Source organism: Chlorocebus sabaeus, chromosome 9, assembly GCF_047675955.1.
Source record: "Chlorocebus sabaeus isolate Y175 chromosome 9, mChlSab1.0.hap1, whole genome shotgun sequence".
Lineage (NCBI taxonomy): Eukaryota > Metazoa > Chordata > Mammalia > Primates > Cercopithecidae > Chlorocebus > Chlorocebus sabaeus.
The window spans coordinates 136,079,342-136,102,961 of NC_132912.1; the positions used below are offsets into that span (position 1 = coordinate 136,079,342).

Sequence of the window (23,620 nt, forward strand, 5' to 3'; positions counted from 1 at the left end):
AAGCCCCGTAGAGCTGGATCCTACAGTGATCCGCCCACGTCGGCCTCCCACAGTGCTGGGATTACAGGCGTGAGCCATTGCTGGCACCTAGCTGAGAATTGATTGTTATAAAGAGTCTGGCATGGCCAGGTGCAATGGCTCACACCTGTAATCCCAGCACTTTGGGAGGCCGAGGCGGGTGGACATGAGGTCAGGAGTTCGAGACCATCCTGGCTAACACAGTGAAACCCGTCTCTACTAAAAATACAAAAAAATTAGCCGGGCGTGGTGGCGGGTGCCTGTAGTCCCAGCTACTCGGGAGGCTGAGGCAGGAGAATGGAGTGAACCCAGGAGGCGGAGCTTGCAGTGAACGGAGATTGCGCCACTGCACTCCAGCCTGGGCGACAGAGCAAGACTCTGTCTCAAAAAATAAAATAAAATAAAAATAAAATAATAAAATACAGGGGAAAAGCTGTATTTTAATTCAAACATCAGCCATGCAGAGACTCCCTGCCCTCATATATCCCAGCTGAGGCCCCAGGCCCCCCACCCTCCTCCCTTGCAGGCCATTAGGGCCAACTCAGTTCTGTGTGTGCCTGTTCAATGCCCTTAGAAGCCCAGCAGTGAAGGGTGTGGTGTGCACGGCCCTGCCTTCCCTGACCCCACCTGGCTGGCCTCCAGTTCACCACGGCTTCCCTGGCAGGCCCAGTTCACAGGCTTCCTGGGCACTGCCCACTGTTCCAAAGCAGGCCAGTCCCACGGAGCTGGGAAGCTGCCTAGACCCCCACCTTGCCAGCAGGCCTGGGAGCCAATGGTGGGGGTCTTCCATCCACTCTTGGTCTGAGCATCCAGCCCTGTGTTCACAACCAGGACTCCAGTGACCATCCAGTCCCTTAGCCCAGTACCCAGAAACAGGTTAGATCCACTGGTGCTGGCTCTGGCAGCTCCCTTGATGCCGTAGAGGCTGCCCTGGGCTGTTCTCCAAGTCACTGGGCTCCATGCTGAGATCAAGGCGGGGCTTCCCAAGGGGATCCCACCTGTGTGTGAGGCCCCCACCCTCCACCACTCAGTGCAGGAAATGCCGGCCCCTCCTGCCTGAAGCTGCTTCCAGTGGCTGGCGGGACCGTCTAGGCTCTGTTGCTGTCTCTCAGCCGCAAGCCCTTAGTCCCAAGGCCCCAACTCCCCTCCCACCAGGTGGGGCGTCTGGGCCCCACATGAAAGGGATCGAGGAGGACAGGTGTTTGGGTGGGCGGCGCTGCAGAGCTGCAGCTGGCTGGGATGGTGCAGGCCGTGGGTAAGATCTGCCGAAGTCCATACCCTGTAATGTTCAGAGCAGGGAGTTGGCTGGGGCTGAGGTGGGGATGCTGGGGGAGGACTCACGGCAGCTCTAGGCTCCCCTGGCCCTTCAGCCTTACCATCTTTCATCTGGCTCCAGGGACACGGGAGACCCCAGACCCTAGGAGCCAGAGCTCACCCCTCCTCAGGCACCACTCCCCACTCAGACGCCCCCATTCACTTCTTTCTTCACTTGGTCATTTATGTCTGTGGGCCGCACATCTAGGAGGCAGGAGCTGCTCATGGGTGCCACCCAGAACCAGGGGTCAGCGGGGAGGCAGACACTCCTGTCAGAGGGGGAACGCCCGGGACCCAGGCCCAGCACCAGGTAGATGGTGGGGGTGGAACCAGCAGGACAAGGGGCTGGGCAGCGGTTAGGGACGGACCCGAGGCTCCCCTGGATGGGCCGGAGCCCCGCCATTAAGGCATATCCCGGTGGGGTTTGGACAAGGCCGGGACCACACAGCGCGAGGATGCGCGTGCTCTGCCTGGGCGCGCCACGGCTTCCCGGGAGCTGCCCCGACGGAATCTCTCCTGGGTCCTTTGGGGATCCCTGGGGGGAGCACAATGCCGGCCTCACTCACAGCTGGCGGGGTGGGGGGCAGGAGAAAGGCCAGCCGGGTAGAGGACGCGCAGGAGAGATGGAAGACTCCGGTGAACGTGAAATCTTTACTTAGAGAAAAGCGACAGAGTCAGAGACCCACGGGGGCAGGGCTGCAGCGAGGGCGCCTGGGGGCGAGACACGAACACAGCGGACAGCATCGGGCGACGCGCGGGTCACAGGAGCTGGCGGGGGACGCTGCGGAGACAGAGCCCGAGGGTTGAGAGCGGCGACGCGGCCGAGGGCTCCCCACGGACACCGCGCCCCACGGCGGGCTCGGATTCACACCCCCCACTCCCGACGTTCTGGCGGGCAGGGTCGGAGGGAAGAGGAAGGGAGGGGTGGCCGGGGTCTCTGGCTCGGAAGCGGTGGCGGGAGGCCAGGAAGAGACCGGGACAGAGCCGGCGGGGCCCCGCGGCGCGCACCTACCCCGGACCGGGCTGCGGGGCCGGAGACCATCACTGCACGGGCGGGGGCGCCGCGCTCCCGGCCGCCTTCCGCGCCGCCTCCTTCTCCGCCTTGGCCGACGGCTTCCCGGGGGGTTCGGTGGCCGCCGCCGCCCCAGCCTGGGTGGGCCCCTTGCGCTCCTCCTTGGCGGCGCGGTAGCCGTCCCCCCAGGCCGCCGGCGTCTCCGTGCCGTGCTTGCGGCTCAGCGGGTAGGCCCCGATGGCCGCCAGGATGCTGCGGTGGCGCTCGGGGTCCATCTCCGCGTAGTACATCTCCAGGGTCAGCGGCGTGCAGATCTTGTGCTGCGGGAGGGGCCGGGTCAGGGCCGGCGGGCTGAGCCCTTCTGTGCGCCCCGGGCCCGGGCCCTCCCGCTTCTGCGGTTGGGGGCACTGCGGACAGTTCGTAACGGAGCCATGGTTTCAGGACACCGAAGGTCAGCCTCCGGTTCAGAACTCAGGGCCCTGGGGGGGCACGGAGCCAGGAGGTCGCGGGTTGTAAGGGATGGGGGCCACCCAGGGAGAGGGGCGGAGACACCAGTGGACCTGCTCAGCCCAGCAAGGCCTCTGCGAGCGCGCTCCAGAGCATAAACCATGGAGTTAAGGAGAAAAGGAGCAGATTTTACTTCTGATAAATAAAAGGCTTTCTAAAAACACACAAAATGCTATAACTATTATTGGCAAAGATATTAAAAAAAAAAAAGGATGGGAGAAAATATTTGCCAAATATGTAGGGAGCATTAATATCATGTTATATAAAAATAAAACCTCACACAAGTCACTCAGGAGGACAGATGACCCCTAGAGAGACGGCTGGAGGGCGACCTTTTCTGCCTCATCTTTTACTTATTTTTTAAATTACAAGAAGAGAAACCCATCACTAACACATCTTTTCTTTTAAATTTTCAAAAGATAGACTTGCATGTTCTAGAGAAGTAACGGGAACATGGCTTTGGAGACCATGTTTCCCCAGCAGCAGCAGACACCCCTGCCACCCACTGCCTGGAGGCTATGGGAGGAGGTGTGGCTCCACCGCCCCCCACCAGAGCCCTGGCCCCCTTACCCGCAGCAGGAAGCCGTCCGGGCAGGTGAACTGATCGTACCAGATGGCCTTGTACATGATCAGCACGCAGCCCAGCAGCGCCATGGCGAAGGCGATCATCCGCGCGGTGGGCAGCTGGCAGGAGGGCAGAGAGGGGTTCAGCCACACCAGGCAGGGGTCGCCTTTGTGGGGAGCCCCTCAGGGGCTGGGGCTGGCACAGGACCATCCCCGCCCTCCACTCTTGATACCCCACCCCCGCCCTGGGCAGCCGGTGGCTTTTCCCACTTTCTGAGGGTCAAGTGTGCAGGCATCACCCCTGGGGGCCAGGCCTTGCTGGCGGCCCCTCCACTGGGGTTCTGGAGACATCTGCCACCAGGTAAAGTGATGTGGCCTTTGACCCAGGTGGGTCTTGCAGGAATTTGCAGCTTCCCTTCGCTGTGGGCTCCACAGGGGATGGGGGCCACAGCCTCAGGTGAGTCGGAGGCTGCACTCACCAGGCCTCCCAGGGGACTGCCCACAGTGGGTGCTGTAACATGAGCTGCAGACTGGAACATGAGAGCCAGGGGCGGGGAGCCCTAGCAGATCTTACTACTAGAGAATGGAAGGCTTTGGAAACAGTCCACTAAAAATGACTAAAGCTATCTTAATAACGTTGAGAGATTTAAACAAGAGGATGAGAGAAGATATTTGCCAGATATACTGCAGAAAGAAAGTATTACATAGAAAGCCCGTAAGTCACTGAAGATGAGACAATGACCCTCTGGGCAAACAGGCAAGCAGCACTGGCCGGCGCTTCCCAGGAAGAGAAACATCTCAGGAGCGCCACCGTTTGGTCAGTCTGCACCTGCAGCCTCGCTAGGGGGCCTGACGACTGCAGGGCAGTTGGAGGCCAGCTCTGGGCGGGATGACTCACCGCCACCCTCTCCTCCCAGACAGCAAGGGGACTCCAGCCCGGCCTGGCCTGAGCCCAGGCACCCCCAGCTGCTTTCCACCTTCTCCCCCTGCCCTGAGTCCCCACAGTGGGTGGGGTGAGTGTGGTTACCCTGCGCCCTTCCTCTGGGTGGCTGCAGTTCAGCCTCTGGCCCTCCAGGTCAGGGAACTTCTTCTGCTGGTCTGGGGAGGACAGCTGGTATTCTGTCTGCGTCTTGATGACCACCTGTGAAAAGAGATGGCCAAGGCCTCAGTGGGCAGCTGGCAGGGACCCAAGAGAGCCCTGAACTGACAGGAGAGGGAGCCAGGCTCAGCTTTGTGGCAGTGGTGTTGACCCTGATCATCTCCCAGGACCGTCTGGTGGATGGCAGGGCTCCAGCAGCCACAAAGTTAGGCCAAGGGAAGGTGGACACTGAAAGTCTGCTGGGCGCATGGCAGCCCTGGGCTTGGCCTGGTTGCTGACGGAGGCCCTCACTTTGCCTGCTGCCTTCAATTCAGGGTGCTGGAGAATTGCCCTTGGCCAGCAGGGGTGGTCCTCCTGTCCCGGGTCCCCAGCATAGATGCTTCCCCCACCTCCAGCAGGGACAACTCGGGGTGCCCTTCATGCTGCACAGCTCCCTAGGGGGTCAAACTGGGCTGGGCTAGAACTGAGCTCTTTGCTTCTCCCCAGTTTCTGCTATAAGCACCCCCAGTGGTCACTTGCCCAAGGACCTCCATATCTCAGGCTCAACCCAGGACAGGGCCATGCCCCGAGGGAAGGGTGGGAAGCGTTGCCTGCTGGGTGCCCTATGGACAGCACGTGGGCGGGCTGCTGTCTAGGAGTCTGTGCATGAATTCTTGGTTACCCGTCGGCCAGTTTGCCCAGCTCTGGCATATGGGGGAGCTGACCAGGAGGTCACATAGAGTGCCCATGGTCAACTGGGGTTTTGGTCCCCACGGTCTTTCTTCTGCTTACTCTACTGCACCTGGGAAGAGGCCACATCTAGACAAACCTCACCCCACACCCCTTTGTTCCCAGGGGAGCCCGAGAAGGGACCCCACACTGGCCCAGGCCCTCACCTGGTCAGGGAGCGGTGGCTGGAGCTGGCTGACGTCCAAGGGGCTGATCAGAGGCACACTGTCCATGGCAGCCCCATCCTGGTCCCCAGGGTCTTTACCTGGCTTCCCAGAGAAGCTGCAGCCCAGCTTCACCATGGTGGATGGCAGTGCTTGTCCTGTCCAGAGACACACAGGGTCACTGCCCACAGGCTGCCCCCTGGACACCCACGCCAGCTGGCTCTAAAGCCAGAGGACCCTGAGCTGGTCCTAATGCTCCTCACACCAGAGCCAGGGGCAGGCTGTAAGTGGTCAGGCCAGCGTCCTTGGGCAAACCGGTCAAATCCAGCCAGATGCTGGGTACTGTACCTTCTTGACCCCCACAGCCCCTCTGGACCCCACAGCACTGCAGGGGACAGCACCCCAACCAGTGACTGTCCATGAAGCCGGGGGAGTCTTCCACCAGCGGCTGCTCTAGACAACCTCCTCTTTTTCCTTCTTCTTCTTCTTTTTTTTTTTTTTTGAGATAGGATCTTGTTTTGTGGCCCAGGTGGGAGTGCAGTGGTGAGATCTTGGCTCACTGCAGCCTCTGCCTCCTGGGCTGAAGCAATCCTGCCATCTCAGCCTCCCAAGTACCTGGGACCACAGGCGCACCCCACCACACCTGGCTAATTTTTACATGTTTTGTAGAGACGGGGTTTCGCCAGGTTGCCCAGGCTGGTCTCAAGCGATCTGCTTGCCTCAGCCTCCCACAGTGCTGGGATTACAGGAATGAGCCACCGCGCCTGACTCTAGACAACCTCCTAAAGCCGACAACCCCGGACATCAGTCTGGAGAGTTGGGTGCCAGACTCAGCACATAAAAATGCTGGAGATCCAGCTAAATTTGAATTTCAGATAAGCAACTAGCCCATTTTTAATATAAGAGCATCCCTCGCAATAAGCGGCATGGGACGTGCTTATCCTGAAGTCAGTCCTCGTTCTGTCCGGCGACTCTGCCGGAGACGCAGGAAGTGAGACAGAGTGGCCACAAGAGGGCACCCGCGAGTCAGCCCAGCAGCGAGCCCGGCGCTGAAGGCCGCGGAGAGCGGGGCCCCTGCGGAGCTGAACGCCACAGCAGGGCCCCACCAACCCCGGAGAGGCCGAGGGTGCTCGGCTTCGCCTTCAGGCGGACCTCCTAGAGAAAAAGAATGCAGCTGATGACCTCCGAGCTGATCAATGGAAAAAGCAGAAAAACAAAATGTATTCAATCAATCAAAGGAAAAAAAGAAAGGTCCTGTGTGCAGTAGAAACGGAACCTGCGGCCCAGTGCGATGGTGGCACCTGGGGTCCCAGCTACTCGAGAGGCTGAGGCGGGAGAATCGCCTGAACCCGGGAGGCAGAGGTTGCAATGAGCCAAGATCGCGCCACTGCACTCCAACGTGAGTGACAGAATGAGACTCCGCCTCAAAAAAAAAAAAAAAAAAAAAAGAAGAAGAAAGAAAGAATCTGCCATTGCAACCTTCTCACAAAGAACTCCAAGTGCAGACAGCATCACCACAGCATTCTACCAACCATTTACAGGGAAAGTAATGCAAACGTCCACAAAACTCTTCCAGAAAGACAAGGGAGCACTCACCAGCTCCTGAGGCCAACTAGCCTTAGTCCCCTAACCCAGCAAGGACAGCATCGGAGAGGAGCTCACAGGCCAGCCTCCTCCACACGCACACACCACTGCGAAGCCCCAAAGCTCAAGCAGGGTGAGTCCAGCGAATACAACAAGGTAACATATGACAAGTTGCGTGTATTCTGGAAATGAAGTTTGGCTTAACATTTGGCAAGCAATCGTATTTTTCACTGTATTAACAGAACAATGAAAAAGCGTATCTGATCAATTGCTAGAGGAGTAGAAGTAACTCTGGGTAAGACTCAGGGCTCATTTACTATTCCTCGGACCCATTAGCGCACTAAGGCAGGAGGTGAGTGCTGCAACCCAGTAACAGTGAACCACAAAATCCCCACAGCAAACCTCACTGAATGTGAATCCTGAAAGCGCCTTGATCTGCGGTTCTACAAGTTATGGCGCTAGAGGTCTCAGCCAATGCTGTAGGGTAGGACAAAGAAATGAGCTCTAGTGCCAGGCAAGAATAAATAATACTCTGATTATTCACCCATGAAACACTTTCTGGGTTTAGAAACCCCAGAAGAATCTACAGACAAATCATAAGGACCAAAAAGTGATTTTGGCAAGGCTGTTGGATTTAAGGTATTCAGAAATCAGTTACATTCCTATATGTCAGTGGCAAAAATAAATAAATACATAATTTATTGAAGTACTCCATTTAAATAATATCAAAACTATCAAATCCTCAGGAATAGGTGTAAAAAGAGCTGAGGAACAGGGACAGAGCAGGGCTTCCACATGGAAACCAGGGAACATTGTCGACAGAGACCAAGAAAAGCTAAATCCCCCAAGTAAATGGGGAAGGCTGTGTCTATGGATTTGGGGAGTTTCCATGTTTAAACAAATTACCCACCCCCCGATCTGTATTAATCAAAATCCCAACAGTTTTTTAAATGAACTTGACAAGCACTGTCATTTTACATGGAAGGCAGAGGGGCAGGAACACACCAAGTATCTTGGAAAATAACATGGACTGCCGGGCATAGTGGCTCACGCCTGTAATCCCAGCATTTTGGGAGGCAGAGGTGGGTGGATCACAAGATCAGGAGTTTGAGACCAACCTGGCCAACATAGTGAAACACCGTCTTGACTAAAAATACAAAAATTAGCCAGGCGTGGTGGCACACGCCTATAATCCCAGCTACTCGGGAGGCTGAGGCAGGAGAATCACTTGAACCTGGCAGGCAGAGGTTGCAGTGAACCGAGATTGTGCCACTGCACTCCAGCCTGGGCAACAAGAGCAAAACTCCATTTAAAAAAAAAAACCCAAAAAACCAAAAACAAAAACAAAAAAAATGGAAGAGGTCTCATCTGCCAGGGTCTGGCTTGTTGCACAGCATTGGAAATGGAGTGGTGTGGGGCTACTGTGTGGTGGAAGAAGTCCCACATGACACACTTTGCACACACGGACCCTGATTTGCAGCGTAGCTGCCTCTCAGTAAACCTCTGTCTGCATCAAAAGCAGTGAGCCTGATCCCTACCTCACATTACACAGAGAAGTCTACTCCAGGTGGATAAACCTGAACTGGAAAAGCAAAACAATAAAGCACCTCAAAGATAATACAGGAGAAGATTTTTCTGATCTCAGGGAGGGAAAGATTTTTTCATTAGGACAATAGGTACTAACAACAAAAGGAAATATTGATAAAATGACTTCATTAAAACTATGAACTTCTGCTTATCAAAACAGCCTTCAAAAAATGGTAGGAAAAACCAATACCAGGAGAAGACAGTTGCAACCCACAGATGATGAGGGTACATTGTGGGTTGAATGATGTTCCCTCAAAAATACATCCAAGTCCTAGGATCTGTGTGAAGGGTGCCTTTGAATGGGACCTCATTTGAAAATATGGTCTTTGCAGATGTAATCAAGCTAAAATCAATTCGTCCTGAATCAGGGTGGGCCTTGATCCAAAACTGGTATCTTTATTACAGGGAAATTAGATGTAGGAGAGTGCTATGTGCAGACGGAGCAGAGACTGGAATGATGCAGCTGAAACCCAAGGATTGATTGGGCCACCAGAAGCTAGAGGAAGGGAGGAAGAAGCTCCCCTAGAGGCTTTGGAGGGAGCATGGCCCCTCGAACACCTTCATTTTGGACTTTTTGACTTCAGAACTGTGAAAGAATTTATTTTAAGCCACCTGCTTGTAATTTGTGACGGCAGCGCTAGGATGTCCAGTTAACTGCCAGAGCCAGCAGTGACCACTCTTTCTCGCCCTGCAGTGGCCAGGCTCCGCTGCGGGTTCCTGGTGTGGGAAGGCGCCAGGGGAACAGGAGCAGGGGACCCGCGGTCACAGAGCTTCTGCCCAGCTGCTGCCACTCAAGTAGAGATAATGCGGAGGCATCTGCGTGGAGGAGAATCTAAGGGTGGAAGGAGCTGAGGGTGGAATGAGTGCAAGGTGGAAGGATCAGAAGGGGAAGGATGAAGGATTGCGGAGATCGGGGGAAGGAGCCAAGGGCAGAGGGATCCAACGGGAGAGGACTGCGCGGGTGGGGGTGGGGTGGCGCGGAGGGAGTCGAGGGTGGAAGAATCTGAGAGGGGAGGGACCCCAACGGGGTGGGGGAGGGACCCGAGGGGGTAAGGATCCTATGCAGGGGGGAGGATCCGAGGGTGGCAGGATCTGAGCGGGAAGAATCAGCCTGGCGGAAGGATCCAAGTGGGTAGGGTCCCCAGTGGGCACAATCGGAGAGCGGAAGTATCTGAGAGCGGAAGTATCTGAGAGGGAAGGTTCTGAAGGGAGAAGACTCTGAGGGGGAAAGATCTGAGAGTGGAAGGCTCTGAGGCGGGAAGGCTCTGTGGACAGAAAGATCTGAACAGGGAAGGATCTGAGGGGGAAAGGACCTGAGGGGGAAAAATCTGAGGGCGGAATGATCCGTGAGTGGAAAGTTCGGGGCAGGAAAGGATATGAAGGGGAAGGACCGGAGGGGGAAGGGTCTAAGGGAGAAGGATCTGACGTGGAAAGATCTGAGGGGGAAGGACCTGAGGGCAAAAAGGTTAGAAGGTGGCAACTTTCGCCTGGGGAAGAATCTGAAGGTGGAAGGATGTGATGGGGAAGCCTCTGATAAGCAAGGACCTGAGGGCGGAATGATCTGAGTGGAAGGCTCTGAGGCGGAAAGGATAGGAAGGGGAAGGGTCTGAGGGGGAAAGACCTGAGGGTGAAAGAATCTGAGAGCTGTGGAAAGACCTGAGAGGGAAGGATCTGAAAGCGGAATGATCAGAGTGGGGAAGGATCTGAGGTGGGAAGGCTCTGAAGGTGAAAGCTCTGAAGGATCGGAGGGGGAAGGATCTGAAGGGGAAGGGCATGGGGGGGAAGGGCATGAGGGAGAAGGATCTGAGGGGGAAGGATCTGAAGGGGAAGGATCTGAGGGGGAACGATCTGAGGGGCAGGGCATGAAGGGGAAGGATCTGAGGGGGAAGGATCTGAAGGGGAAGGGCATGGGGGGGAAGGACATGAGGGGGAAGGATCTGAGGGGGAAGGACCTGAGGGGGGAAGGACCTGAGGGGGAAGGATCTGAAGGGGAAGGGCATGAGGGGGAACGATCTGAGGGGCAGAGCATGAAGGGGAAGGATCTGAGGGGGAAGGATCTGAAGGGGAAGGGCATGGGGGGGAAGGACATGAGGGGGAAGAATCTGAGGGGGAAGGATCTGAAGGGGAAGGATCTGAAGGGGAAGGGCATGAGGGGAAAGGATCTGAGGGGGGAAGGACCTGAGGGGGGGAAGGATCTGAAGGGGAAGGGCATGAGGGGGAAGGATCTGAGGGGGGAAAGGATCTGAGGGGGGAAGGACCTGAGGGGGAAGGCTCTGAGGGGGAAGGATCTGAAGGGGAAGGGCATGAGGGGAAAGGATCTGAGGGGGGAAGGACCTGAGGGGGAAGGATATGAGGGGGGAAGGACCTGAGGGGGAAGGATATGAGGGGAGAAGTATCTAAAGGGGAAGGATCAGAGGGGGAAGGATTTGGAGGTGGCAGATTCTGCGTGTGGAAAGAACTGAGGAGGAAGGACCAGAGGGGGAAAGGAGCTGTGTGGGCGGGAGTGAGGCTGGAAAGCGAGGGCTGGATAGGAGATGGGGGAGGCCACTCTGAGCCGGAAGGAGCTGGGGCCGGGAGACAGGGTCCCCAGTCCTGGACCTGACCACGCGCTCTGGGGCCCTAACCCGTGCCCCTCGTTGCTGGGCGTTCATCACAGGCTACCCTGTGCCCGGCCGGGCCTTTCCGGAAGAGGCCGTGCAGGGTCCCCCGAACACCCACCCTGGGCTGGAGACTCTGCCTGAGGTGGGTCCCCACGTGGCCCAGGCAGGGGCAATGGGCACTCGGCGGACGAGGTTTCACGGTGCAGCCAGCGTCCCTGTGTGTGCAGGTGGAGACGGACGAGGCCCCACGGGGCTTAAATACAGGAGTGATCCATGGAAGCGGAGTTGGAGCAGGCGAGGGCCAAGAGGCCGGGGAATGACGTGGTCGTGGGGCGAGGGCGGCGAGCGCCGGGGCTTGAGGTGGAGCTTGGCCCGCGGGGGTGGGGGTACCACCGAGGAGGAGGGGTCAGGGGTCTCCCCGGAGCAGACTCCCAGAGCAAGCCCAGCCTCTGTACAGACGGGAGGGGGCGGAGAGGGGGCGCAGTCACGGCCGCAGGGCCACAGGGTAGAGCCACGCCCCGGGGGGCCGGCGCCAGGGGTCAGGACCCCGCCAGGAGGAGCTGCGCTTCTGGGGTCCCCTTCGAGCCGAACTTCAACTCCAACTCCTCGGACGGCCAATTTACGTCATCGCGGGTGTGCATGGCAACGGAGACAGGCCGAGAAGCGTCTTTGGGAAGAAAAAGCCGTTGGGGGCCCACTGGAGCCTCGCTTCTGTTTCCAGGCCCAGCGCCCCAGGCGGAATGCGGGGTTGGAACGGGGGACTGGCCTGTGTGTGGGGTCCAAACCCCTCACCCCGCACACCAGACCGTCCCTTTGCACTGCTGCGTCATGGGGGCCTCCTCCCACAGAAGGCACGTGGCTCGTGGAACTAGGGGGCCGCCTCTGCTCCTCCTCCCGGCCCCTCCCTGCACCTGCGCTGTGGCGGCATCTTCTGCGGGTCCCCTGCGCCCCACCCGCCGCGTTCTGGCAGGGAGGCAGTGCCCGGCTCCTGTCTCTGGGGCAGGGGGAGGCGTGGGATGCTGACGGCAGATGGGTGGGGGCGCGGGTGAGCGAGGCCGTGTGGACGGACAGATGGATGGCGGGGGCGGGGGTGCAGGCTCTCAGTCGAAAGTCCACGGAAGCTCGGCTGGAGGTCACGTCACAGACTCGCTTTCGCATGCGCCCCCCAAGCTGGAATGCTGCGTCACGCTGGGGGTGCGCGCAGGTGGGCTTGTGTGGGGGGCACAAGAGCGTGTGACTGCGGATCCCTGAGGGTCCCGCCCCTCCCCCGCGGGCGCCACCGCAGCCTCCCGCCCCTGGCGCTGCAGGCGGCCGTGGCTGCCCGGCTGATTCAAAGGCAGCTGCACTGCGGGGCCGGCGCAGCCCCGCGGAGGGGAGTGGGCGCGCAGCTGCTTCCGCTTCCAGTCCAGCCACCTGTGGCCCCGCATCCGAGCCTGTTGCAGGTGGTTCCGGAGCCGCGCCCCTCCCGGCCTTCTGGCCGCCTCCTGCCTGTCACGCAGACGCCCCCATCAAGACCACCCCCCACCCCGCAGCACCGTGCGGGCAGCCGCTCCTCGGTGCTCTGGTCCGACGCCCCTTCTGCCGCCCGCCCCACCCCGCCCCCGGCAGACAGAGCTGGGCAGGAGCTGGAACTGGCACCCCCTGCCCACCTCGGAGACACCCTGAACTGCAGGCTGCGACCCTCGTGCCGGGGGCCCCGCCGTCACGGGAAGCCTGGAGACCACTGCCTCGGGTCCGCGGGGTCAGCCTGGCCTGGGACAACCAGAGGAGGCCCGCGGGAGGGGGCCGGCCGTGCAGCGCGCCCTGCACACTCGCATCCGCACACGCGCCTCGCACACACGCACACTCACACCCTCATCCGCACGCGCGCCACGCACAAGCGCACTTGCGAGCACACGCACCTCGCACACTGCCGCACACGCGCCTCGCACCCCCGCACCCACTCGGGCCCCCCGCCCCCACTCTGCAAGGAGAAATGTGGAAATAGCTCACAGGCGGCTCCACTGGCAGCTGCTGCAGGACGCGGTCGGGGAGGACGACGGTGCGGCTGTGGATGCGGAGGATGCGGTTCCAGACGCTTCGCAGCCGGGCGGGGCGGGGGCTGCAGCCGCGAGACCGAGGCTGCGGTCGCCATGGAAACGCGGCTGGAGGCGGGGCCTGGGCTCTGGCCCTGCACCCCCCCACCCCCCCACCGCCCCTGCTAGGGAGCCGCGCATGCGCCCCTCGGACCCTGCCGGGGCCTCACCACACACCTCACACACACACCTGACACACCCCCAGAAACCACACCTCAAACACCAGAAACATCCACCCACACACCTCACACGCATCCCACACACCTCACAGACACCCCACACACCAGACACATCTGACACACACACACCTGACACACACCTCAAACACCAGACACATCCGAACACACACCCCAGGCACACACACCCCAGACACACACCTGACACACCCCCAGAATCACACACTTCAAACACCAGACATTCAAACACACACCTCACACATACCCGACACACACCTGACACACACCCCAGACACACCTGACACACACACCTGACACCCCAGATATACACCCCACACCTGACACACACACACCTCACACACCCCCAGAAACATATACCTGACACCTCACACACACCTGACACACACCTGATACCCCACACATTTGACACACACACCCCAGAAACACACCTCAAACACCAGATACATCCAAACACACACCTCACACACACACACCTGACACCCCGCAGAAACGCGTCAAACACCAGACATCCACACACCTCACACCCGACACACACACCTGACACCCCCAGAAACACACTTCAAACACCAGACACGTCCAAACACACACTTCACACACACACACACCCGACACATCCACACCTGACACACACCCCACACACCAGACGCACCCACACACCTGTCACACATACACCCCACACACACCTGACACCCTCCCCAGAAACACACCCCTCAAACACCAAATACATCTAAACACACACCTCACACACACCCCAGACACACACACCTAACACATACCCCAGAAACACACCTCACACACACCTCAGACACCCACACATACACCTAACACACCTCGCAAACACACCTGACACATACATCCTGAGGAAGGAGACCACTACTTCTCCTGCTGTCCCCCACTCCTTGCCTAGTTTATAAGACAGGAGAAAAAGAAAGTAGAAAGTTAAAAAGAAACAAGAGTAAGATAAATAGCCAGACAGCCTGGCGCCACCACCCAGCCCTGGTAGTTAAAGGAAAATAGTGACATCGATCCCTGACTTAAACTACTTGTGTTGTCTGTAAATTCCATTGTATGAGGAAGGATGGCACCACTTTCTGTTCTGTTAGCTGATGCATGTAGCCCCCAGTCACGTTCCCCACACTTGCTCGATCTATCACGACCCTTTCACGTGGACCCCTTAGAGTTGTAAGCCCTTCAAAGGGCCAGGAATTTTTTTTTTTTGTTTTGAGACAGAGCCTCGCTCAGTCGCCCAGGCTGGAGTGGCATGATCTCGGCTCACTGCAAGCTCTGCCTCCTGGGTTCCCGCCATTCTCCTGCTTCAGCCTCCCGAGTAGCTGGGGCTACAGGTGCCACCACCACGCCCGGCTAATTTTTTGTATTTTTAGTAGAGACGGGGTTTCACCATATTGGCCAGGCTGGTCTTGAACTCCTGACCTCAGGTGATCCACTGGCCTTGGCCTCCCAAAGTACTAGGATTACAGATGTGAGCCACTGCGCCCGGCCATTATTGCTGTTAACCCATGGATTATACAGGTTTCATCCATTCGTCCACATGAACTCCTTCCAGTTTGTCAGCTGCTTACAATGTTTCGATGAACATTCTCATTCCAGTGGTGGTGGATGTGTGCTTTTATTTCTTTTGGGTAGATACTGAAGAGTGGAATTGCCAAATTTGATGGGAAGTTGACATTTAACTTTTAAAGAAAATGCTAAAGTGTGTTTTCCAAAGTGGCCGTACCATATTACATTCCCACCTGCAGTGTAGAAGGGCTCCAGTTTCTCCACATCCTCACTGACTCTTGATATTATTATTGTTATTTTTTTGAGACAGAGTCTTCCTCTATCGCCAGGTTGGAGTGCAGTGGCACAATCTTGGCTCATTGCAACCTCCCCTCCCAGGTTCAAATGATTCTCCTGCCTCAGGCACCCAAGTAGCTGGGACTATAGGCTCGTGCCACCACGCCTGGCTAATTTTTGTATTTTTAGTAAAGAAGGGGTTTCACCTTGTTGGCCAGGCTGGTCTCAATCTCTTGACCTCGTGATCTACCCACCTCGGCCTCCCAAAGTGCTGGGATGATAGGTGTGAGCCACTGTGCCCAGCAGCCAACTCTTGATCCTTGATTTTGTCTTCTTATGCTAGCCATCGGTCTTAGCTCAGGCTGCCATAACAAATTGCCAGAGCTTGGGCAGCTTCAACAACAGAAATTTATGTTCTCTCAGCGCTGGAGGCTGAGGTCTGAGATCGAGCTGTCAGCAGCTCCTGAGTCCGCTCCCTGGGTTTGTGGGTGGCCACATCTCCCCGTGTCCTTACATGGTCTTCCCTTTGGCGTATCTGTGTGTCCTAATCTCTTCACATAAGGACACCAGTCCTGTTGAATTAGGGTCCACCCTAATAACCTCGTTTTACCTTACTTACATCTGTAAAAACCCACCTCCAAACATCGTCACATTCTGAGGGGTTAGGACATCACAGTATGAATTTAGGGGGGACACAGCTCATAACACTGTCCTATAGGAGTGTGGCTGTGGCTTGAGTCCGTGTTGCCCTAATGACGTCAATTTATGGATTTAGGGAGACACAGCCCATGACGCCGTCCTATAGGAGTGTAGCTGTGGTTTTAGTCCACGTCTCCCTAATGACAAGTGGTGCTGAGCGTCTTCTTGGGGTGGAGTCACCATTTGTAAATCTTCTATGGTGAAATGTCTGTGCAAATGTTTTGAATATTTTTCAGTTGGGTTGCTTGTCTTTCTATCGTTGAGTTGTAAGAGTTTGTTTTATATTCTGGGTATAAGTCTCTCTCTTTCTTTCTTTCTTTCTTTCTTTCTTTCTTTCTTTCTTTCTTTCTTTCTTTCTTTCTTCCTTCCTTCCTTCCTTCCTTCCTTCCTTCCTTCCTTCCTTCCTTCCTTCCTTTCTCTTTCTTTCTCTCCTTCTCTGTTTCTCTCCTTCTCTCTTTCTCTCTTTCTCTCTTTATTTTTTTTTGAGAAGGAGTCTCACTCTGTCAACCAGGCTGGAGTTCAGTGGCACAATCTCGTCTCACTGCAACTTCTGCCTCCCAGATTCAAGTGATTCTCCTGCCTCAGCCTCCCTAGTAGCTGGGACTATAGGCGCACACCACCACGCTCGGCTAATTTTTGTATTTTTGTGTGTGTGTGTGTGAGACGGAGTCTTGCTCTGTCGCCCAGGCTGGAGTGCAGTGATGCAATCTTGGCTCACTGCAAGCTCTGCCTCCCGGGTTCCCGCCATTCTCCTGCCTCAGCCTCCCGAGTAGCTGGGACAACAGGCGCCACCACCTTGCCCAGCTAATTTTTTGTATTTTTAGTAGAGATTGGGTTTCACTATGTTAGCCAGGATGGTCTTGATCTCCTGACCTCGTGATTTGCCCCCCTCGGCCTCCCAAAGTGCTGGGATTCCAGGCGTGAGCCACTGCACCTGGCCATTTATTTTTAATTTTAAAAAAGTTTTGGCCGGGCTCGGTGGCTCAAGCCTGTAATCCCAGCACTTTGGGAGGCCGAGACGGGCGGATCACGAGGTCAGGAGATCGAGACCATCCTGGCTAACACGGTGAAACCCCGTCTCTACTAAAAAATACAAAAAAACTAGCCGGGCGAGGTGGCGGCGCCTGTAGTCCCAGCTACTTGGGAGGCTGAGGCAGAAGGATGGCGAGAACCCGGGAGGCGGAGCTTGCAGTGAGCTGAGATCCGCCACTGCACTCCAGCCTGGGCGACAGAGGCAGACTCTGTCTCAAAAAAAAAAAAAAAAAGTTTTAATTATTATGGTTACATAATAGGTGCATATATCCATGGGGTACATGGATGCCACATGTAATGATCAAATCAGGATAATTGGGGTATCCATAACCTCAAGAATATATCATTTCTTTGTGCTAACATTCTAATTCTATGCTTTTTATTAATTAAAATACACAACAGGCCAGGCATAGTGACCCACGCCTGTGATCCCAGCACTTTGGGAAGCCTAGATGGGAGGATTGCTTGAGCCCAGGAGTTCGAGACCAGCCTGGGGACCTTGTCTCATTTTACTAAAGACTAGATGTTTTAGATAATATATGGCAAACATTTTGAGTTCTAATATTTTCTCCCAAGGGTTGTTGTTGCTGTTTTGTTGAAATCAGTGGACATGGTTTCCTCTGTAGCATGTGGCCTGGTATCTCCACCCAGTTTTTTTAAGCCTGTCTTCCTTGAATCACACTCGACTGTGTGGTTGTGTAGCAGGACAAGCTGCAGACAAAACCCCTCAGACACCAAGTTAAAGAAGGAGAGGGTTTATTTGGCCAGGAGCTTCGGCAAGACTCACGTCTCCAACAACCGAACTTCCCGAGTGAGCAGTTCCTGTCCCTTTTAAGGGTTCACAACTCTAAGGGGGTCCACGTGAGAGGGTCATGATCAATTGAGCAAGCAGTGGGTATGTGACTGGGGGCTGCGAGCACCAGTAATCAGAACGGAACAGAACAGGACAGGGATTCTCACAATGCTTTTCCACACACTGTCTGGAATCTATAGATAACATAACCAGTTAGGTCGGGGGTTGATCTTTAACCACCATGTCCAGGGCGTAGCACTGGGCTGTCTGCCTGTGGATTTCATTTCTGCCTTTTAGTTTTTACTCCTTCTTTCTTTGGAGGCAGAAATTGGGCATAAGACAATATGAGGGGTGGTCTCCTCCCTTCGTTGGAGACTGTGCGCACAGACCTCAGGCTGCGGGACCCACTCTGCTGGTGCCTCGAGGGTGGGCTGGGGGCACGCTCTGTGTTGATGCAGTTTTTAAGGCTCCCAGCCTTTACTTCCCACCAGGTGTCTCCTGGCTCCTCGGTGTGAATGCACAGACTTGTGTTGGGCCAGAGGGATGGGGAGAGGTTGTGCCGTCGGCTGGGACTATGTGGGAACCCAGGGAGGTTCCCTGTGACTTTCTCACTCCGGATCTGATCTCCCCGTTCAAGTTCGGGCTGGCCTGCCAATCACTGCTCATAATCCCCTTGGGGACCGCAGTTCCCTGAGCCGCTGGCCTTCTGCTGCCTCCCCCGTGGAGCCCCTCGGCCACTGCGGGGTGGGTGGGAGTGTAACTGCCCAACAGGCTCATTCTGCTGCCCAGAGAGAGCCGATTTATCAAGACAGAGAGAAATTGCAACACGGAAAGTTTACTTCACGCAGAGCTGGCTGAATGGAGATTGGAGTTTTATCACTGCTCAAATTTTAAAGGAGAATTTGGTGGGTAGTGGTTGGGAAGTGGGGAGTCCTGATGGGAATTTGGTGGGTAGTGGTTGGGAAGTGGGGAGTCCTGATGGGTTGGGTTGCAGGTGAAATCACAGGGAGCCGAGTCTGTCCTTTTGTGCTTCCTAAGTGGGGGCCACAAGACGAGATGAGCTGGTTCACAGATCTGGGTGGCACCAGCTGTTCCACCAAGTTCAGAGTCCGAAAAATGTCTCGAGCACCAATCTTAGGTTTTACAATAGTGATGTTTTCCCTAAGAGTAATTGGGGAGGTTTAGAATCTCGTGGCCTCCAGCTGCCTGACTCCTAAACCATAATTTCCTTTTTATTTTACTTTTTTTTCTTTCATGAAAGCCACTGACTTTCTTGATCTAAATAACTTTACAAGGACAGTGACTGTCCTGCCAAAAAAGAGCCAAATGGTATCAAATGGACTGAAAGTGAGGGTGGGGGTGAGGGACGGGGCCAGGAGTCCATTCAGGAAAGCTGGTAACTGTCGCCAGGGAACTGGCAAGGGAAAAAGGAAGTGGGAGTCCTGCAAGAACGAGAATCCAAAAAAGTTGAAATGGTTAGGGGAGAAAACTCCCGAAAGATCCCCGAGTACGTTGGAGGTGAGTATGACGTAGCAATCTTTTCCTTTGCAGAGGACAGGGGAGGAGTCCCTGCTCGGCTGTAAACTCTGCATGAGGGCTGGGGATCAAGAGCTTCCCGGAGAGCATCACAAGAAGGCGTCACATGCTCTCGAAGGCATCCGAAGTCCCGGGACTGCTTGGCGTTGGCACCACGAGTCCTTCGGCCACTCTCAGAACAGGTTTTCATCTTTCCTCAGCACCAGAAACTGGCCAAGGACAACATAGGCCTTGTCAAAGCCCCTTTCCTCCAGCTTCTTGCCCAGGACTTCACCCATACCGGCCAGGCTCCCCACTGGCTTTTCCCCCATGGGCTCTGCCCTGAAGTCTCAGTGCTTTTGGGAGGTTGGCATCTTGATCAGGCTTAATCGGCAACTTCAGTTCCCGTAACAGTTCCTCCCGCCACCTGGCCACTCCCGCCGATACCTCAAGCCACTAGAAGTTTCCTAAACCATAATTTCTAATCTTGTGGCTACTTTGTTAGTTTTATAAAGGCAGTCTGGTCCCCAGGCAAGTAGGGGTTTTGTTCAGGAAAGGGCTGTTTTCATCTTTGTTTTAACATTAAACTATAAACTAAGATCCTCCCAAAGTTGTGTGACCTGCACCCAGGAAAGAACAAGGACAGCTGGAAGTTAGAAGCAAGACGGAGTCGGTTAGGTCAGATTCACCATCATAGCTTTTGCAAAGGTGGTTTCAGGAACAGCCCCAGCAAGAAGCCCCTGGGAATATCTGTTCTCACCCAAGCCCAGCTGCCTCTTCGGGTGACCACTCCTCAACAGCTCAGACGCTGCGGGTCACGCTGGAAAGCCCGGAGTTGGCCGTTCTTGAGGGCCCTCACTCCACCCGCTTGGAAGCACTGCCTCCACTTGTGTCTGGACATGAAGCTCTGGGAGGAACCCATACCCTGCAGCTGGTGGGCTCAGAGCCCCCAACAGTAGCTGCCCACTGGGGGCTGTCGAGGAAAAGAGTAAAATCCTGTAAAATACTTGGAGAGTGATTCCAAGCCAAATATGAGTGAAGGAAGGCCCATGACGCCGTTCCAGGAGATCCTGAGAACACCTGTGGCCCGAGGGGTTGGGGTGCAGCTGGTTTGGGTTGGAGTGAAGTTGGTTTCATACATGTTCGGGACACGAGACATCACTCCGTACATGGGAGATGTACATTGGTTTGGTCCGGAAAGGCGGGGAGTGTCCAGGTCGTTGGTGGATTCAGTAATTTCCAATTGACAATTGGTCAAAAGAGTTAAGTTATTGTCTAAAGACCTAGAATCAATAGCAGGGAAAGTCAGGGTTAACACAAGGCGTTGTGGAGACCAAGTTTATGCAGATAGAATCAATAAAAGGGACTATTTCTTGTCAGACTTAAAGAGTCTGTTCTTTCAGTCTTAAGGTCTCTGTTTTAATGTTAATGCTGGTCCGTTTTGCCTGAATTCCAAAAGGAGGAGGGTACAATGAGGCCTGTCAGACCCCCACTTCCCACTGTGGCCTGAACTAGTTTGTAGGTTAATGGTGGAATGCCCTTGACCTAGGGAGGGTCCATCAGTTGGGTGGGGTTGGGGAAGATTGGAATCTTTTTTGTTTCACAGGGTGTGCCAGGGACGGCTAAGGACGGTGGTCAGGGCCGGGTGCGGTGGCTCACGCCTATAATCCCAGCACTTTGGGAGCTCGAAATGAGTGGATTACTTAGGTCAGGAGTTCGAGACCAGCCTGGGCAACATGGTGAAGCCTTGTATCTATTAAAAATACAAAAATTAGCTGGACATGGTGGTGCGTGTCTGTAATCCCAGCTACTCGGGAGGCTGAGGCGGGAGAATCACTTGAACCCGGGAGGCGGAGGTTGCAGTGAGCTGAGATTGCGCCACCGCACTCCAGCCTGGGCAACGGAGTGAGACTCTGTCTCAAAAAAAATAAAAACATAAAAAAGGCAATCAGGGCACTGGGCCCCGTGGCGCGGCAGACCTCAGCCACACAGCATGTAAGACTCCTCAGGCTGGTGTGGCCAGAAAGGAAGGACTGGTGGGAGCGCCTGGCAGGGGTGGGGAAGGTGGTGGGGTTGGGGGTGAGGGTTCCGTGATGGTGGAGCTGAGCTGGTACAGTGCTGCCGCAGGTGGTGGGCAGGGGCGGGTGTGACAGGCAGGTGGGGTGGGGCTGGATGGGGGATTTGGCACGCCCACCTGAGGAAGGAAGCACTTCAGCCGAGGTGGGGACAGCCGCCCACGACACCCCTCCGTGGGGACAGCCGCCCACGACACCCCTCCGTGGGGACAGCCACCCGTGACACCCCTCCGTGGGGACAGCCGCCCGTGACACCCCTCCGTGGGGACAGCCGCCCGTGACACCCCTCCGTGGGGACAGCTGCCGGTGACACCCCTCCATGGGGACAGCCGCCCTCGACACCCCTCCATGGGGACAGCCGCCCACGACACCCCTCCATGGGGACAGCCGCCCACGACACCCCTCCATGGGGACAGCTGCCTGCGACACCCCTCCAAGTTGCCTTGGCTGTGAGCTCGGTTCAGCCTTCATGACAAGCAGGTTTTTGTTGTTGTTGTTGTTTTGTTTTGTTTTGTTTTTTACGGAGTTTCGCTCTTTGCTGCCCAGGCTGGACTGCAGTGGCGCCATCTTGGCTCACTGCAACCTCCACCTCCCAAGTTCAAGCGATTCTCCTGCCTCAGCCTCCCAAAGTGCTGGGATTACAGGCCTGAGCTGAAAGGAATGAGGCACATCCCCCATATATCTCCCAACTTCTTCAGAAAAACATCACCTGGGAGATCTCCGATAAGGAATGCTAAATGTATAATGTTAACCAATTGTAATGCAGTAACCGAGAGAACTACCTTGTTCCCTGTAACTTTACATATCCTGTTTACATTGGGCTAAAAAAAGCAAGCACTCGCATTGTTCGAGGCCCTCTTGTATGCTGTAGAATGGAGGGACCAAGTTCGAACTTGTAGTAAAGATCCTTGCCGCTTGGCTTTGACTCTGGACTCTGGTGGTCTTCTTTGGGGAACAAATGGCCTGGGTATAACATCTGGGGGCTCGTCCGGGATTCCCCCAAGCCCACCAGACCCCTGGTCAACGGATCTACTAGGATCGATCTACTGATAGGTGAGCCGGCTCCTCTCCGTTTGTCTGTCTGTGTCTGTTCTGAATCTGAATCTGAATCTGTGACTCGTGAGGTCTGAAACTGGAGCTGGCGCCGTCCTGGCGGACGCGCTATAGGACAGCCAGCGGAGACCGGTGGGAGACATCCCCTGGCTCTCCTCTGATCTAAATTGCGATCTGGGCTGCCGGAGCGCCATCGCGATCCGAGCAGCTAACTCTGACCCAGGCTACCGGTGCGCGCTTGCAATCTGGGCCACCGGAGCACATTTGTGGTCTGGGCAGCGGCTGTCTCTGACCCAGGCTGCCGGGGCACGCTCGTGATCTGGGCCGCCCGAGCGCGTTTGCAGTCTGGGCAGCGGCTGTCTCTGACAGTTGGTCCCGGGGGACGACGGTCAACCAACTGCCAACCCCGACCTCATAAATGCGACCTTTCCTCTGACCAGGCCGGCGTGGGACTACAACATGGCAGAAGGTAGGGGATGGCTACGCCTTTATCGCCAGGCTCTAATGGCAGGTCTCCGGGCAGCTGCTCGCAAGCCCACTAATTTGGCTAAAGTATACTCTGTTCTGCAGGGAAAGACAGAGAGCCCAGCTACCTACTTAGAAAGATTAATGGAAGCTTTTAGACAGTACACCCCCATAGACCCAGAGGCTCCAGGAAGTCAGGCAGCTGTTGTAATGTCTTTCGTAAATCAGGACACTATTTTAAATTTGAAAGACGCTTTCTTCAGTTTGCCTTTAGCCCCTCAGAGCCAAAAGCTCTTCGCCTTCAAGTGGAATGACCCTGGAAGGGGCATAAGTGGCCAACTGACATGGACCAGGCTGCCGCAGGGATTCAAAAACTCTCCTACCCTGTTCGATGAGGCCCTCCATGAAGACCTGGGTGAGTACCGACGTAAACACCCTGAAATAACTTTACTACAGCATGTTGATGACCTCCTGATTGCTGCTGAGACCCAAGAAGCTTGTATTCAAGGTACCAAAAGTCTCTTACAAGCTCTGGGAAATCTAGGCTACCGAGCCTCGGCAAAGAAAGCTCAAATCTGTAAGCCAGAAGTAACATATCTGGGGTACCTGCTAAAAGGAGGGCAGCGTTGGTTAACAGACGCTCGGAAGCAGACTGTTCTGCAGATCCCCAGGCCACAATCCACCCGACAAGTGAGGGAATTCCTGGGGTTGGCGGGATTTTGTAGACTATGGATACCTGGGTTCGCAGAACTGGCTAAACCCTTG

The 23,620-nt window shown here is 55.7% G+C and overlaps 1 protein-coding gene and 1 pseudogene across 1 annotated transcript; both read right to left on the minus strand.

Annotated features, from left to right (window-relative positions):
* Window positions 1-1,969: 1,969 nt before the first annotated feature.
* Window positions 1,970-13,277, minus strand: CALY (calcyon neuron specific vesicular protein). Its single transcript, XM_008017245.3, has 6 exons — window positions 13,150-13,277; window positions 5,390-5,544; window positions 4,443-4,556; window positions 3,422-3,535; window positions 2,345-2,664; window positions 1,970-2,113 (listed from the first exon to the last, which is right to left on the minus strand). The coding sequence occupies exons 2-5, from the start codon at window positions 5,522-5,524 to the stop codon at window positions 2,374-2,376; spliced, it is 654 nt and encodes a 217-aa protein (XP_008015436.1). The 5' UTR covers window positions 5,525-5,544; window positions 13,150-13,277; the 3' UTR covers window positions 1,970-2,113; window positions 2,345-2,373.
* A 5,700-nt stretch (window positions 13,278-18,977) lies between these two features.
* On the minus strand, window positions 18,978-19,753 carry LOC140712536 (barrier-to-autointegration factor pseudogene; annotated as a pseudogene).
* Between the last annotated feature and the right edge of the window lie 3,867 nt (window positions 19,754-23,620).

Bases quoted from the DNA above. Each gene is read 5' to 3' on its own strand.
- CALY (XM_008017245.3), bottom strand. From the start codon at position 5,524: ATGGTGAAGCTGGGCTGCAGCTTCTCTGGGAAGCCAGGTAAAGACCCT. The intron at 4,557-5,389 runs GTGAGGGCCTGG...CTCTTTTCACAG, and splicing joins AGCCACCGCTCCCTGACCAG to GTGGTCATCAAGACGCAGAC. The intron at 2,665-3,421 runs GTAAGGGGGCCA...CCCCTCCCGCAG, and splicing joins CGGACGGCTTCCTGCTGCGG to CACAAGATCTGCACGCCGCT.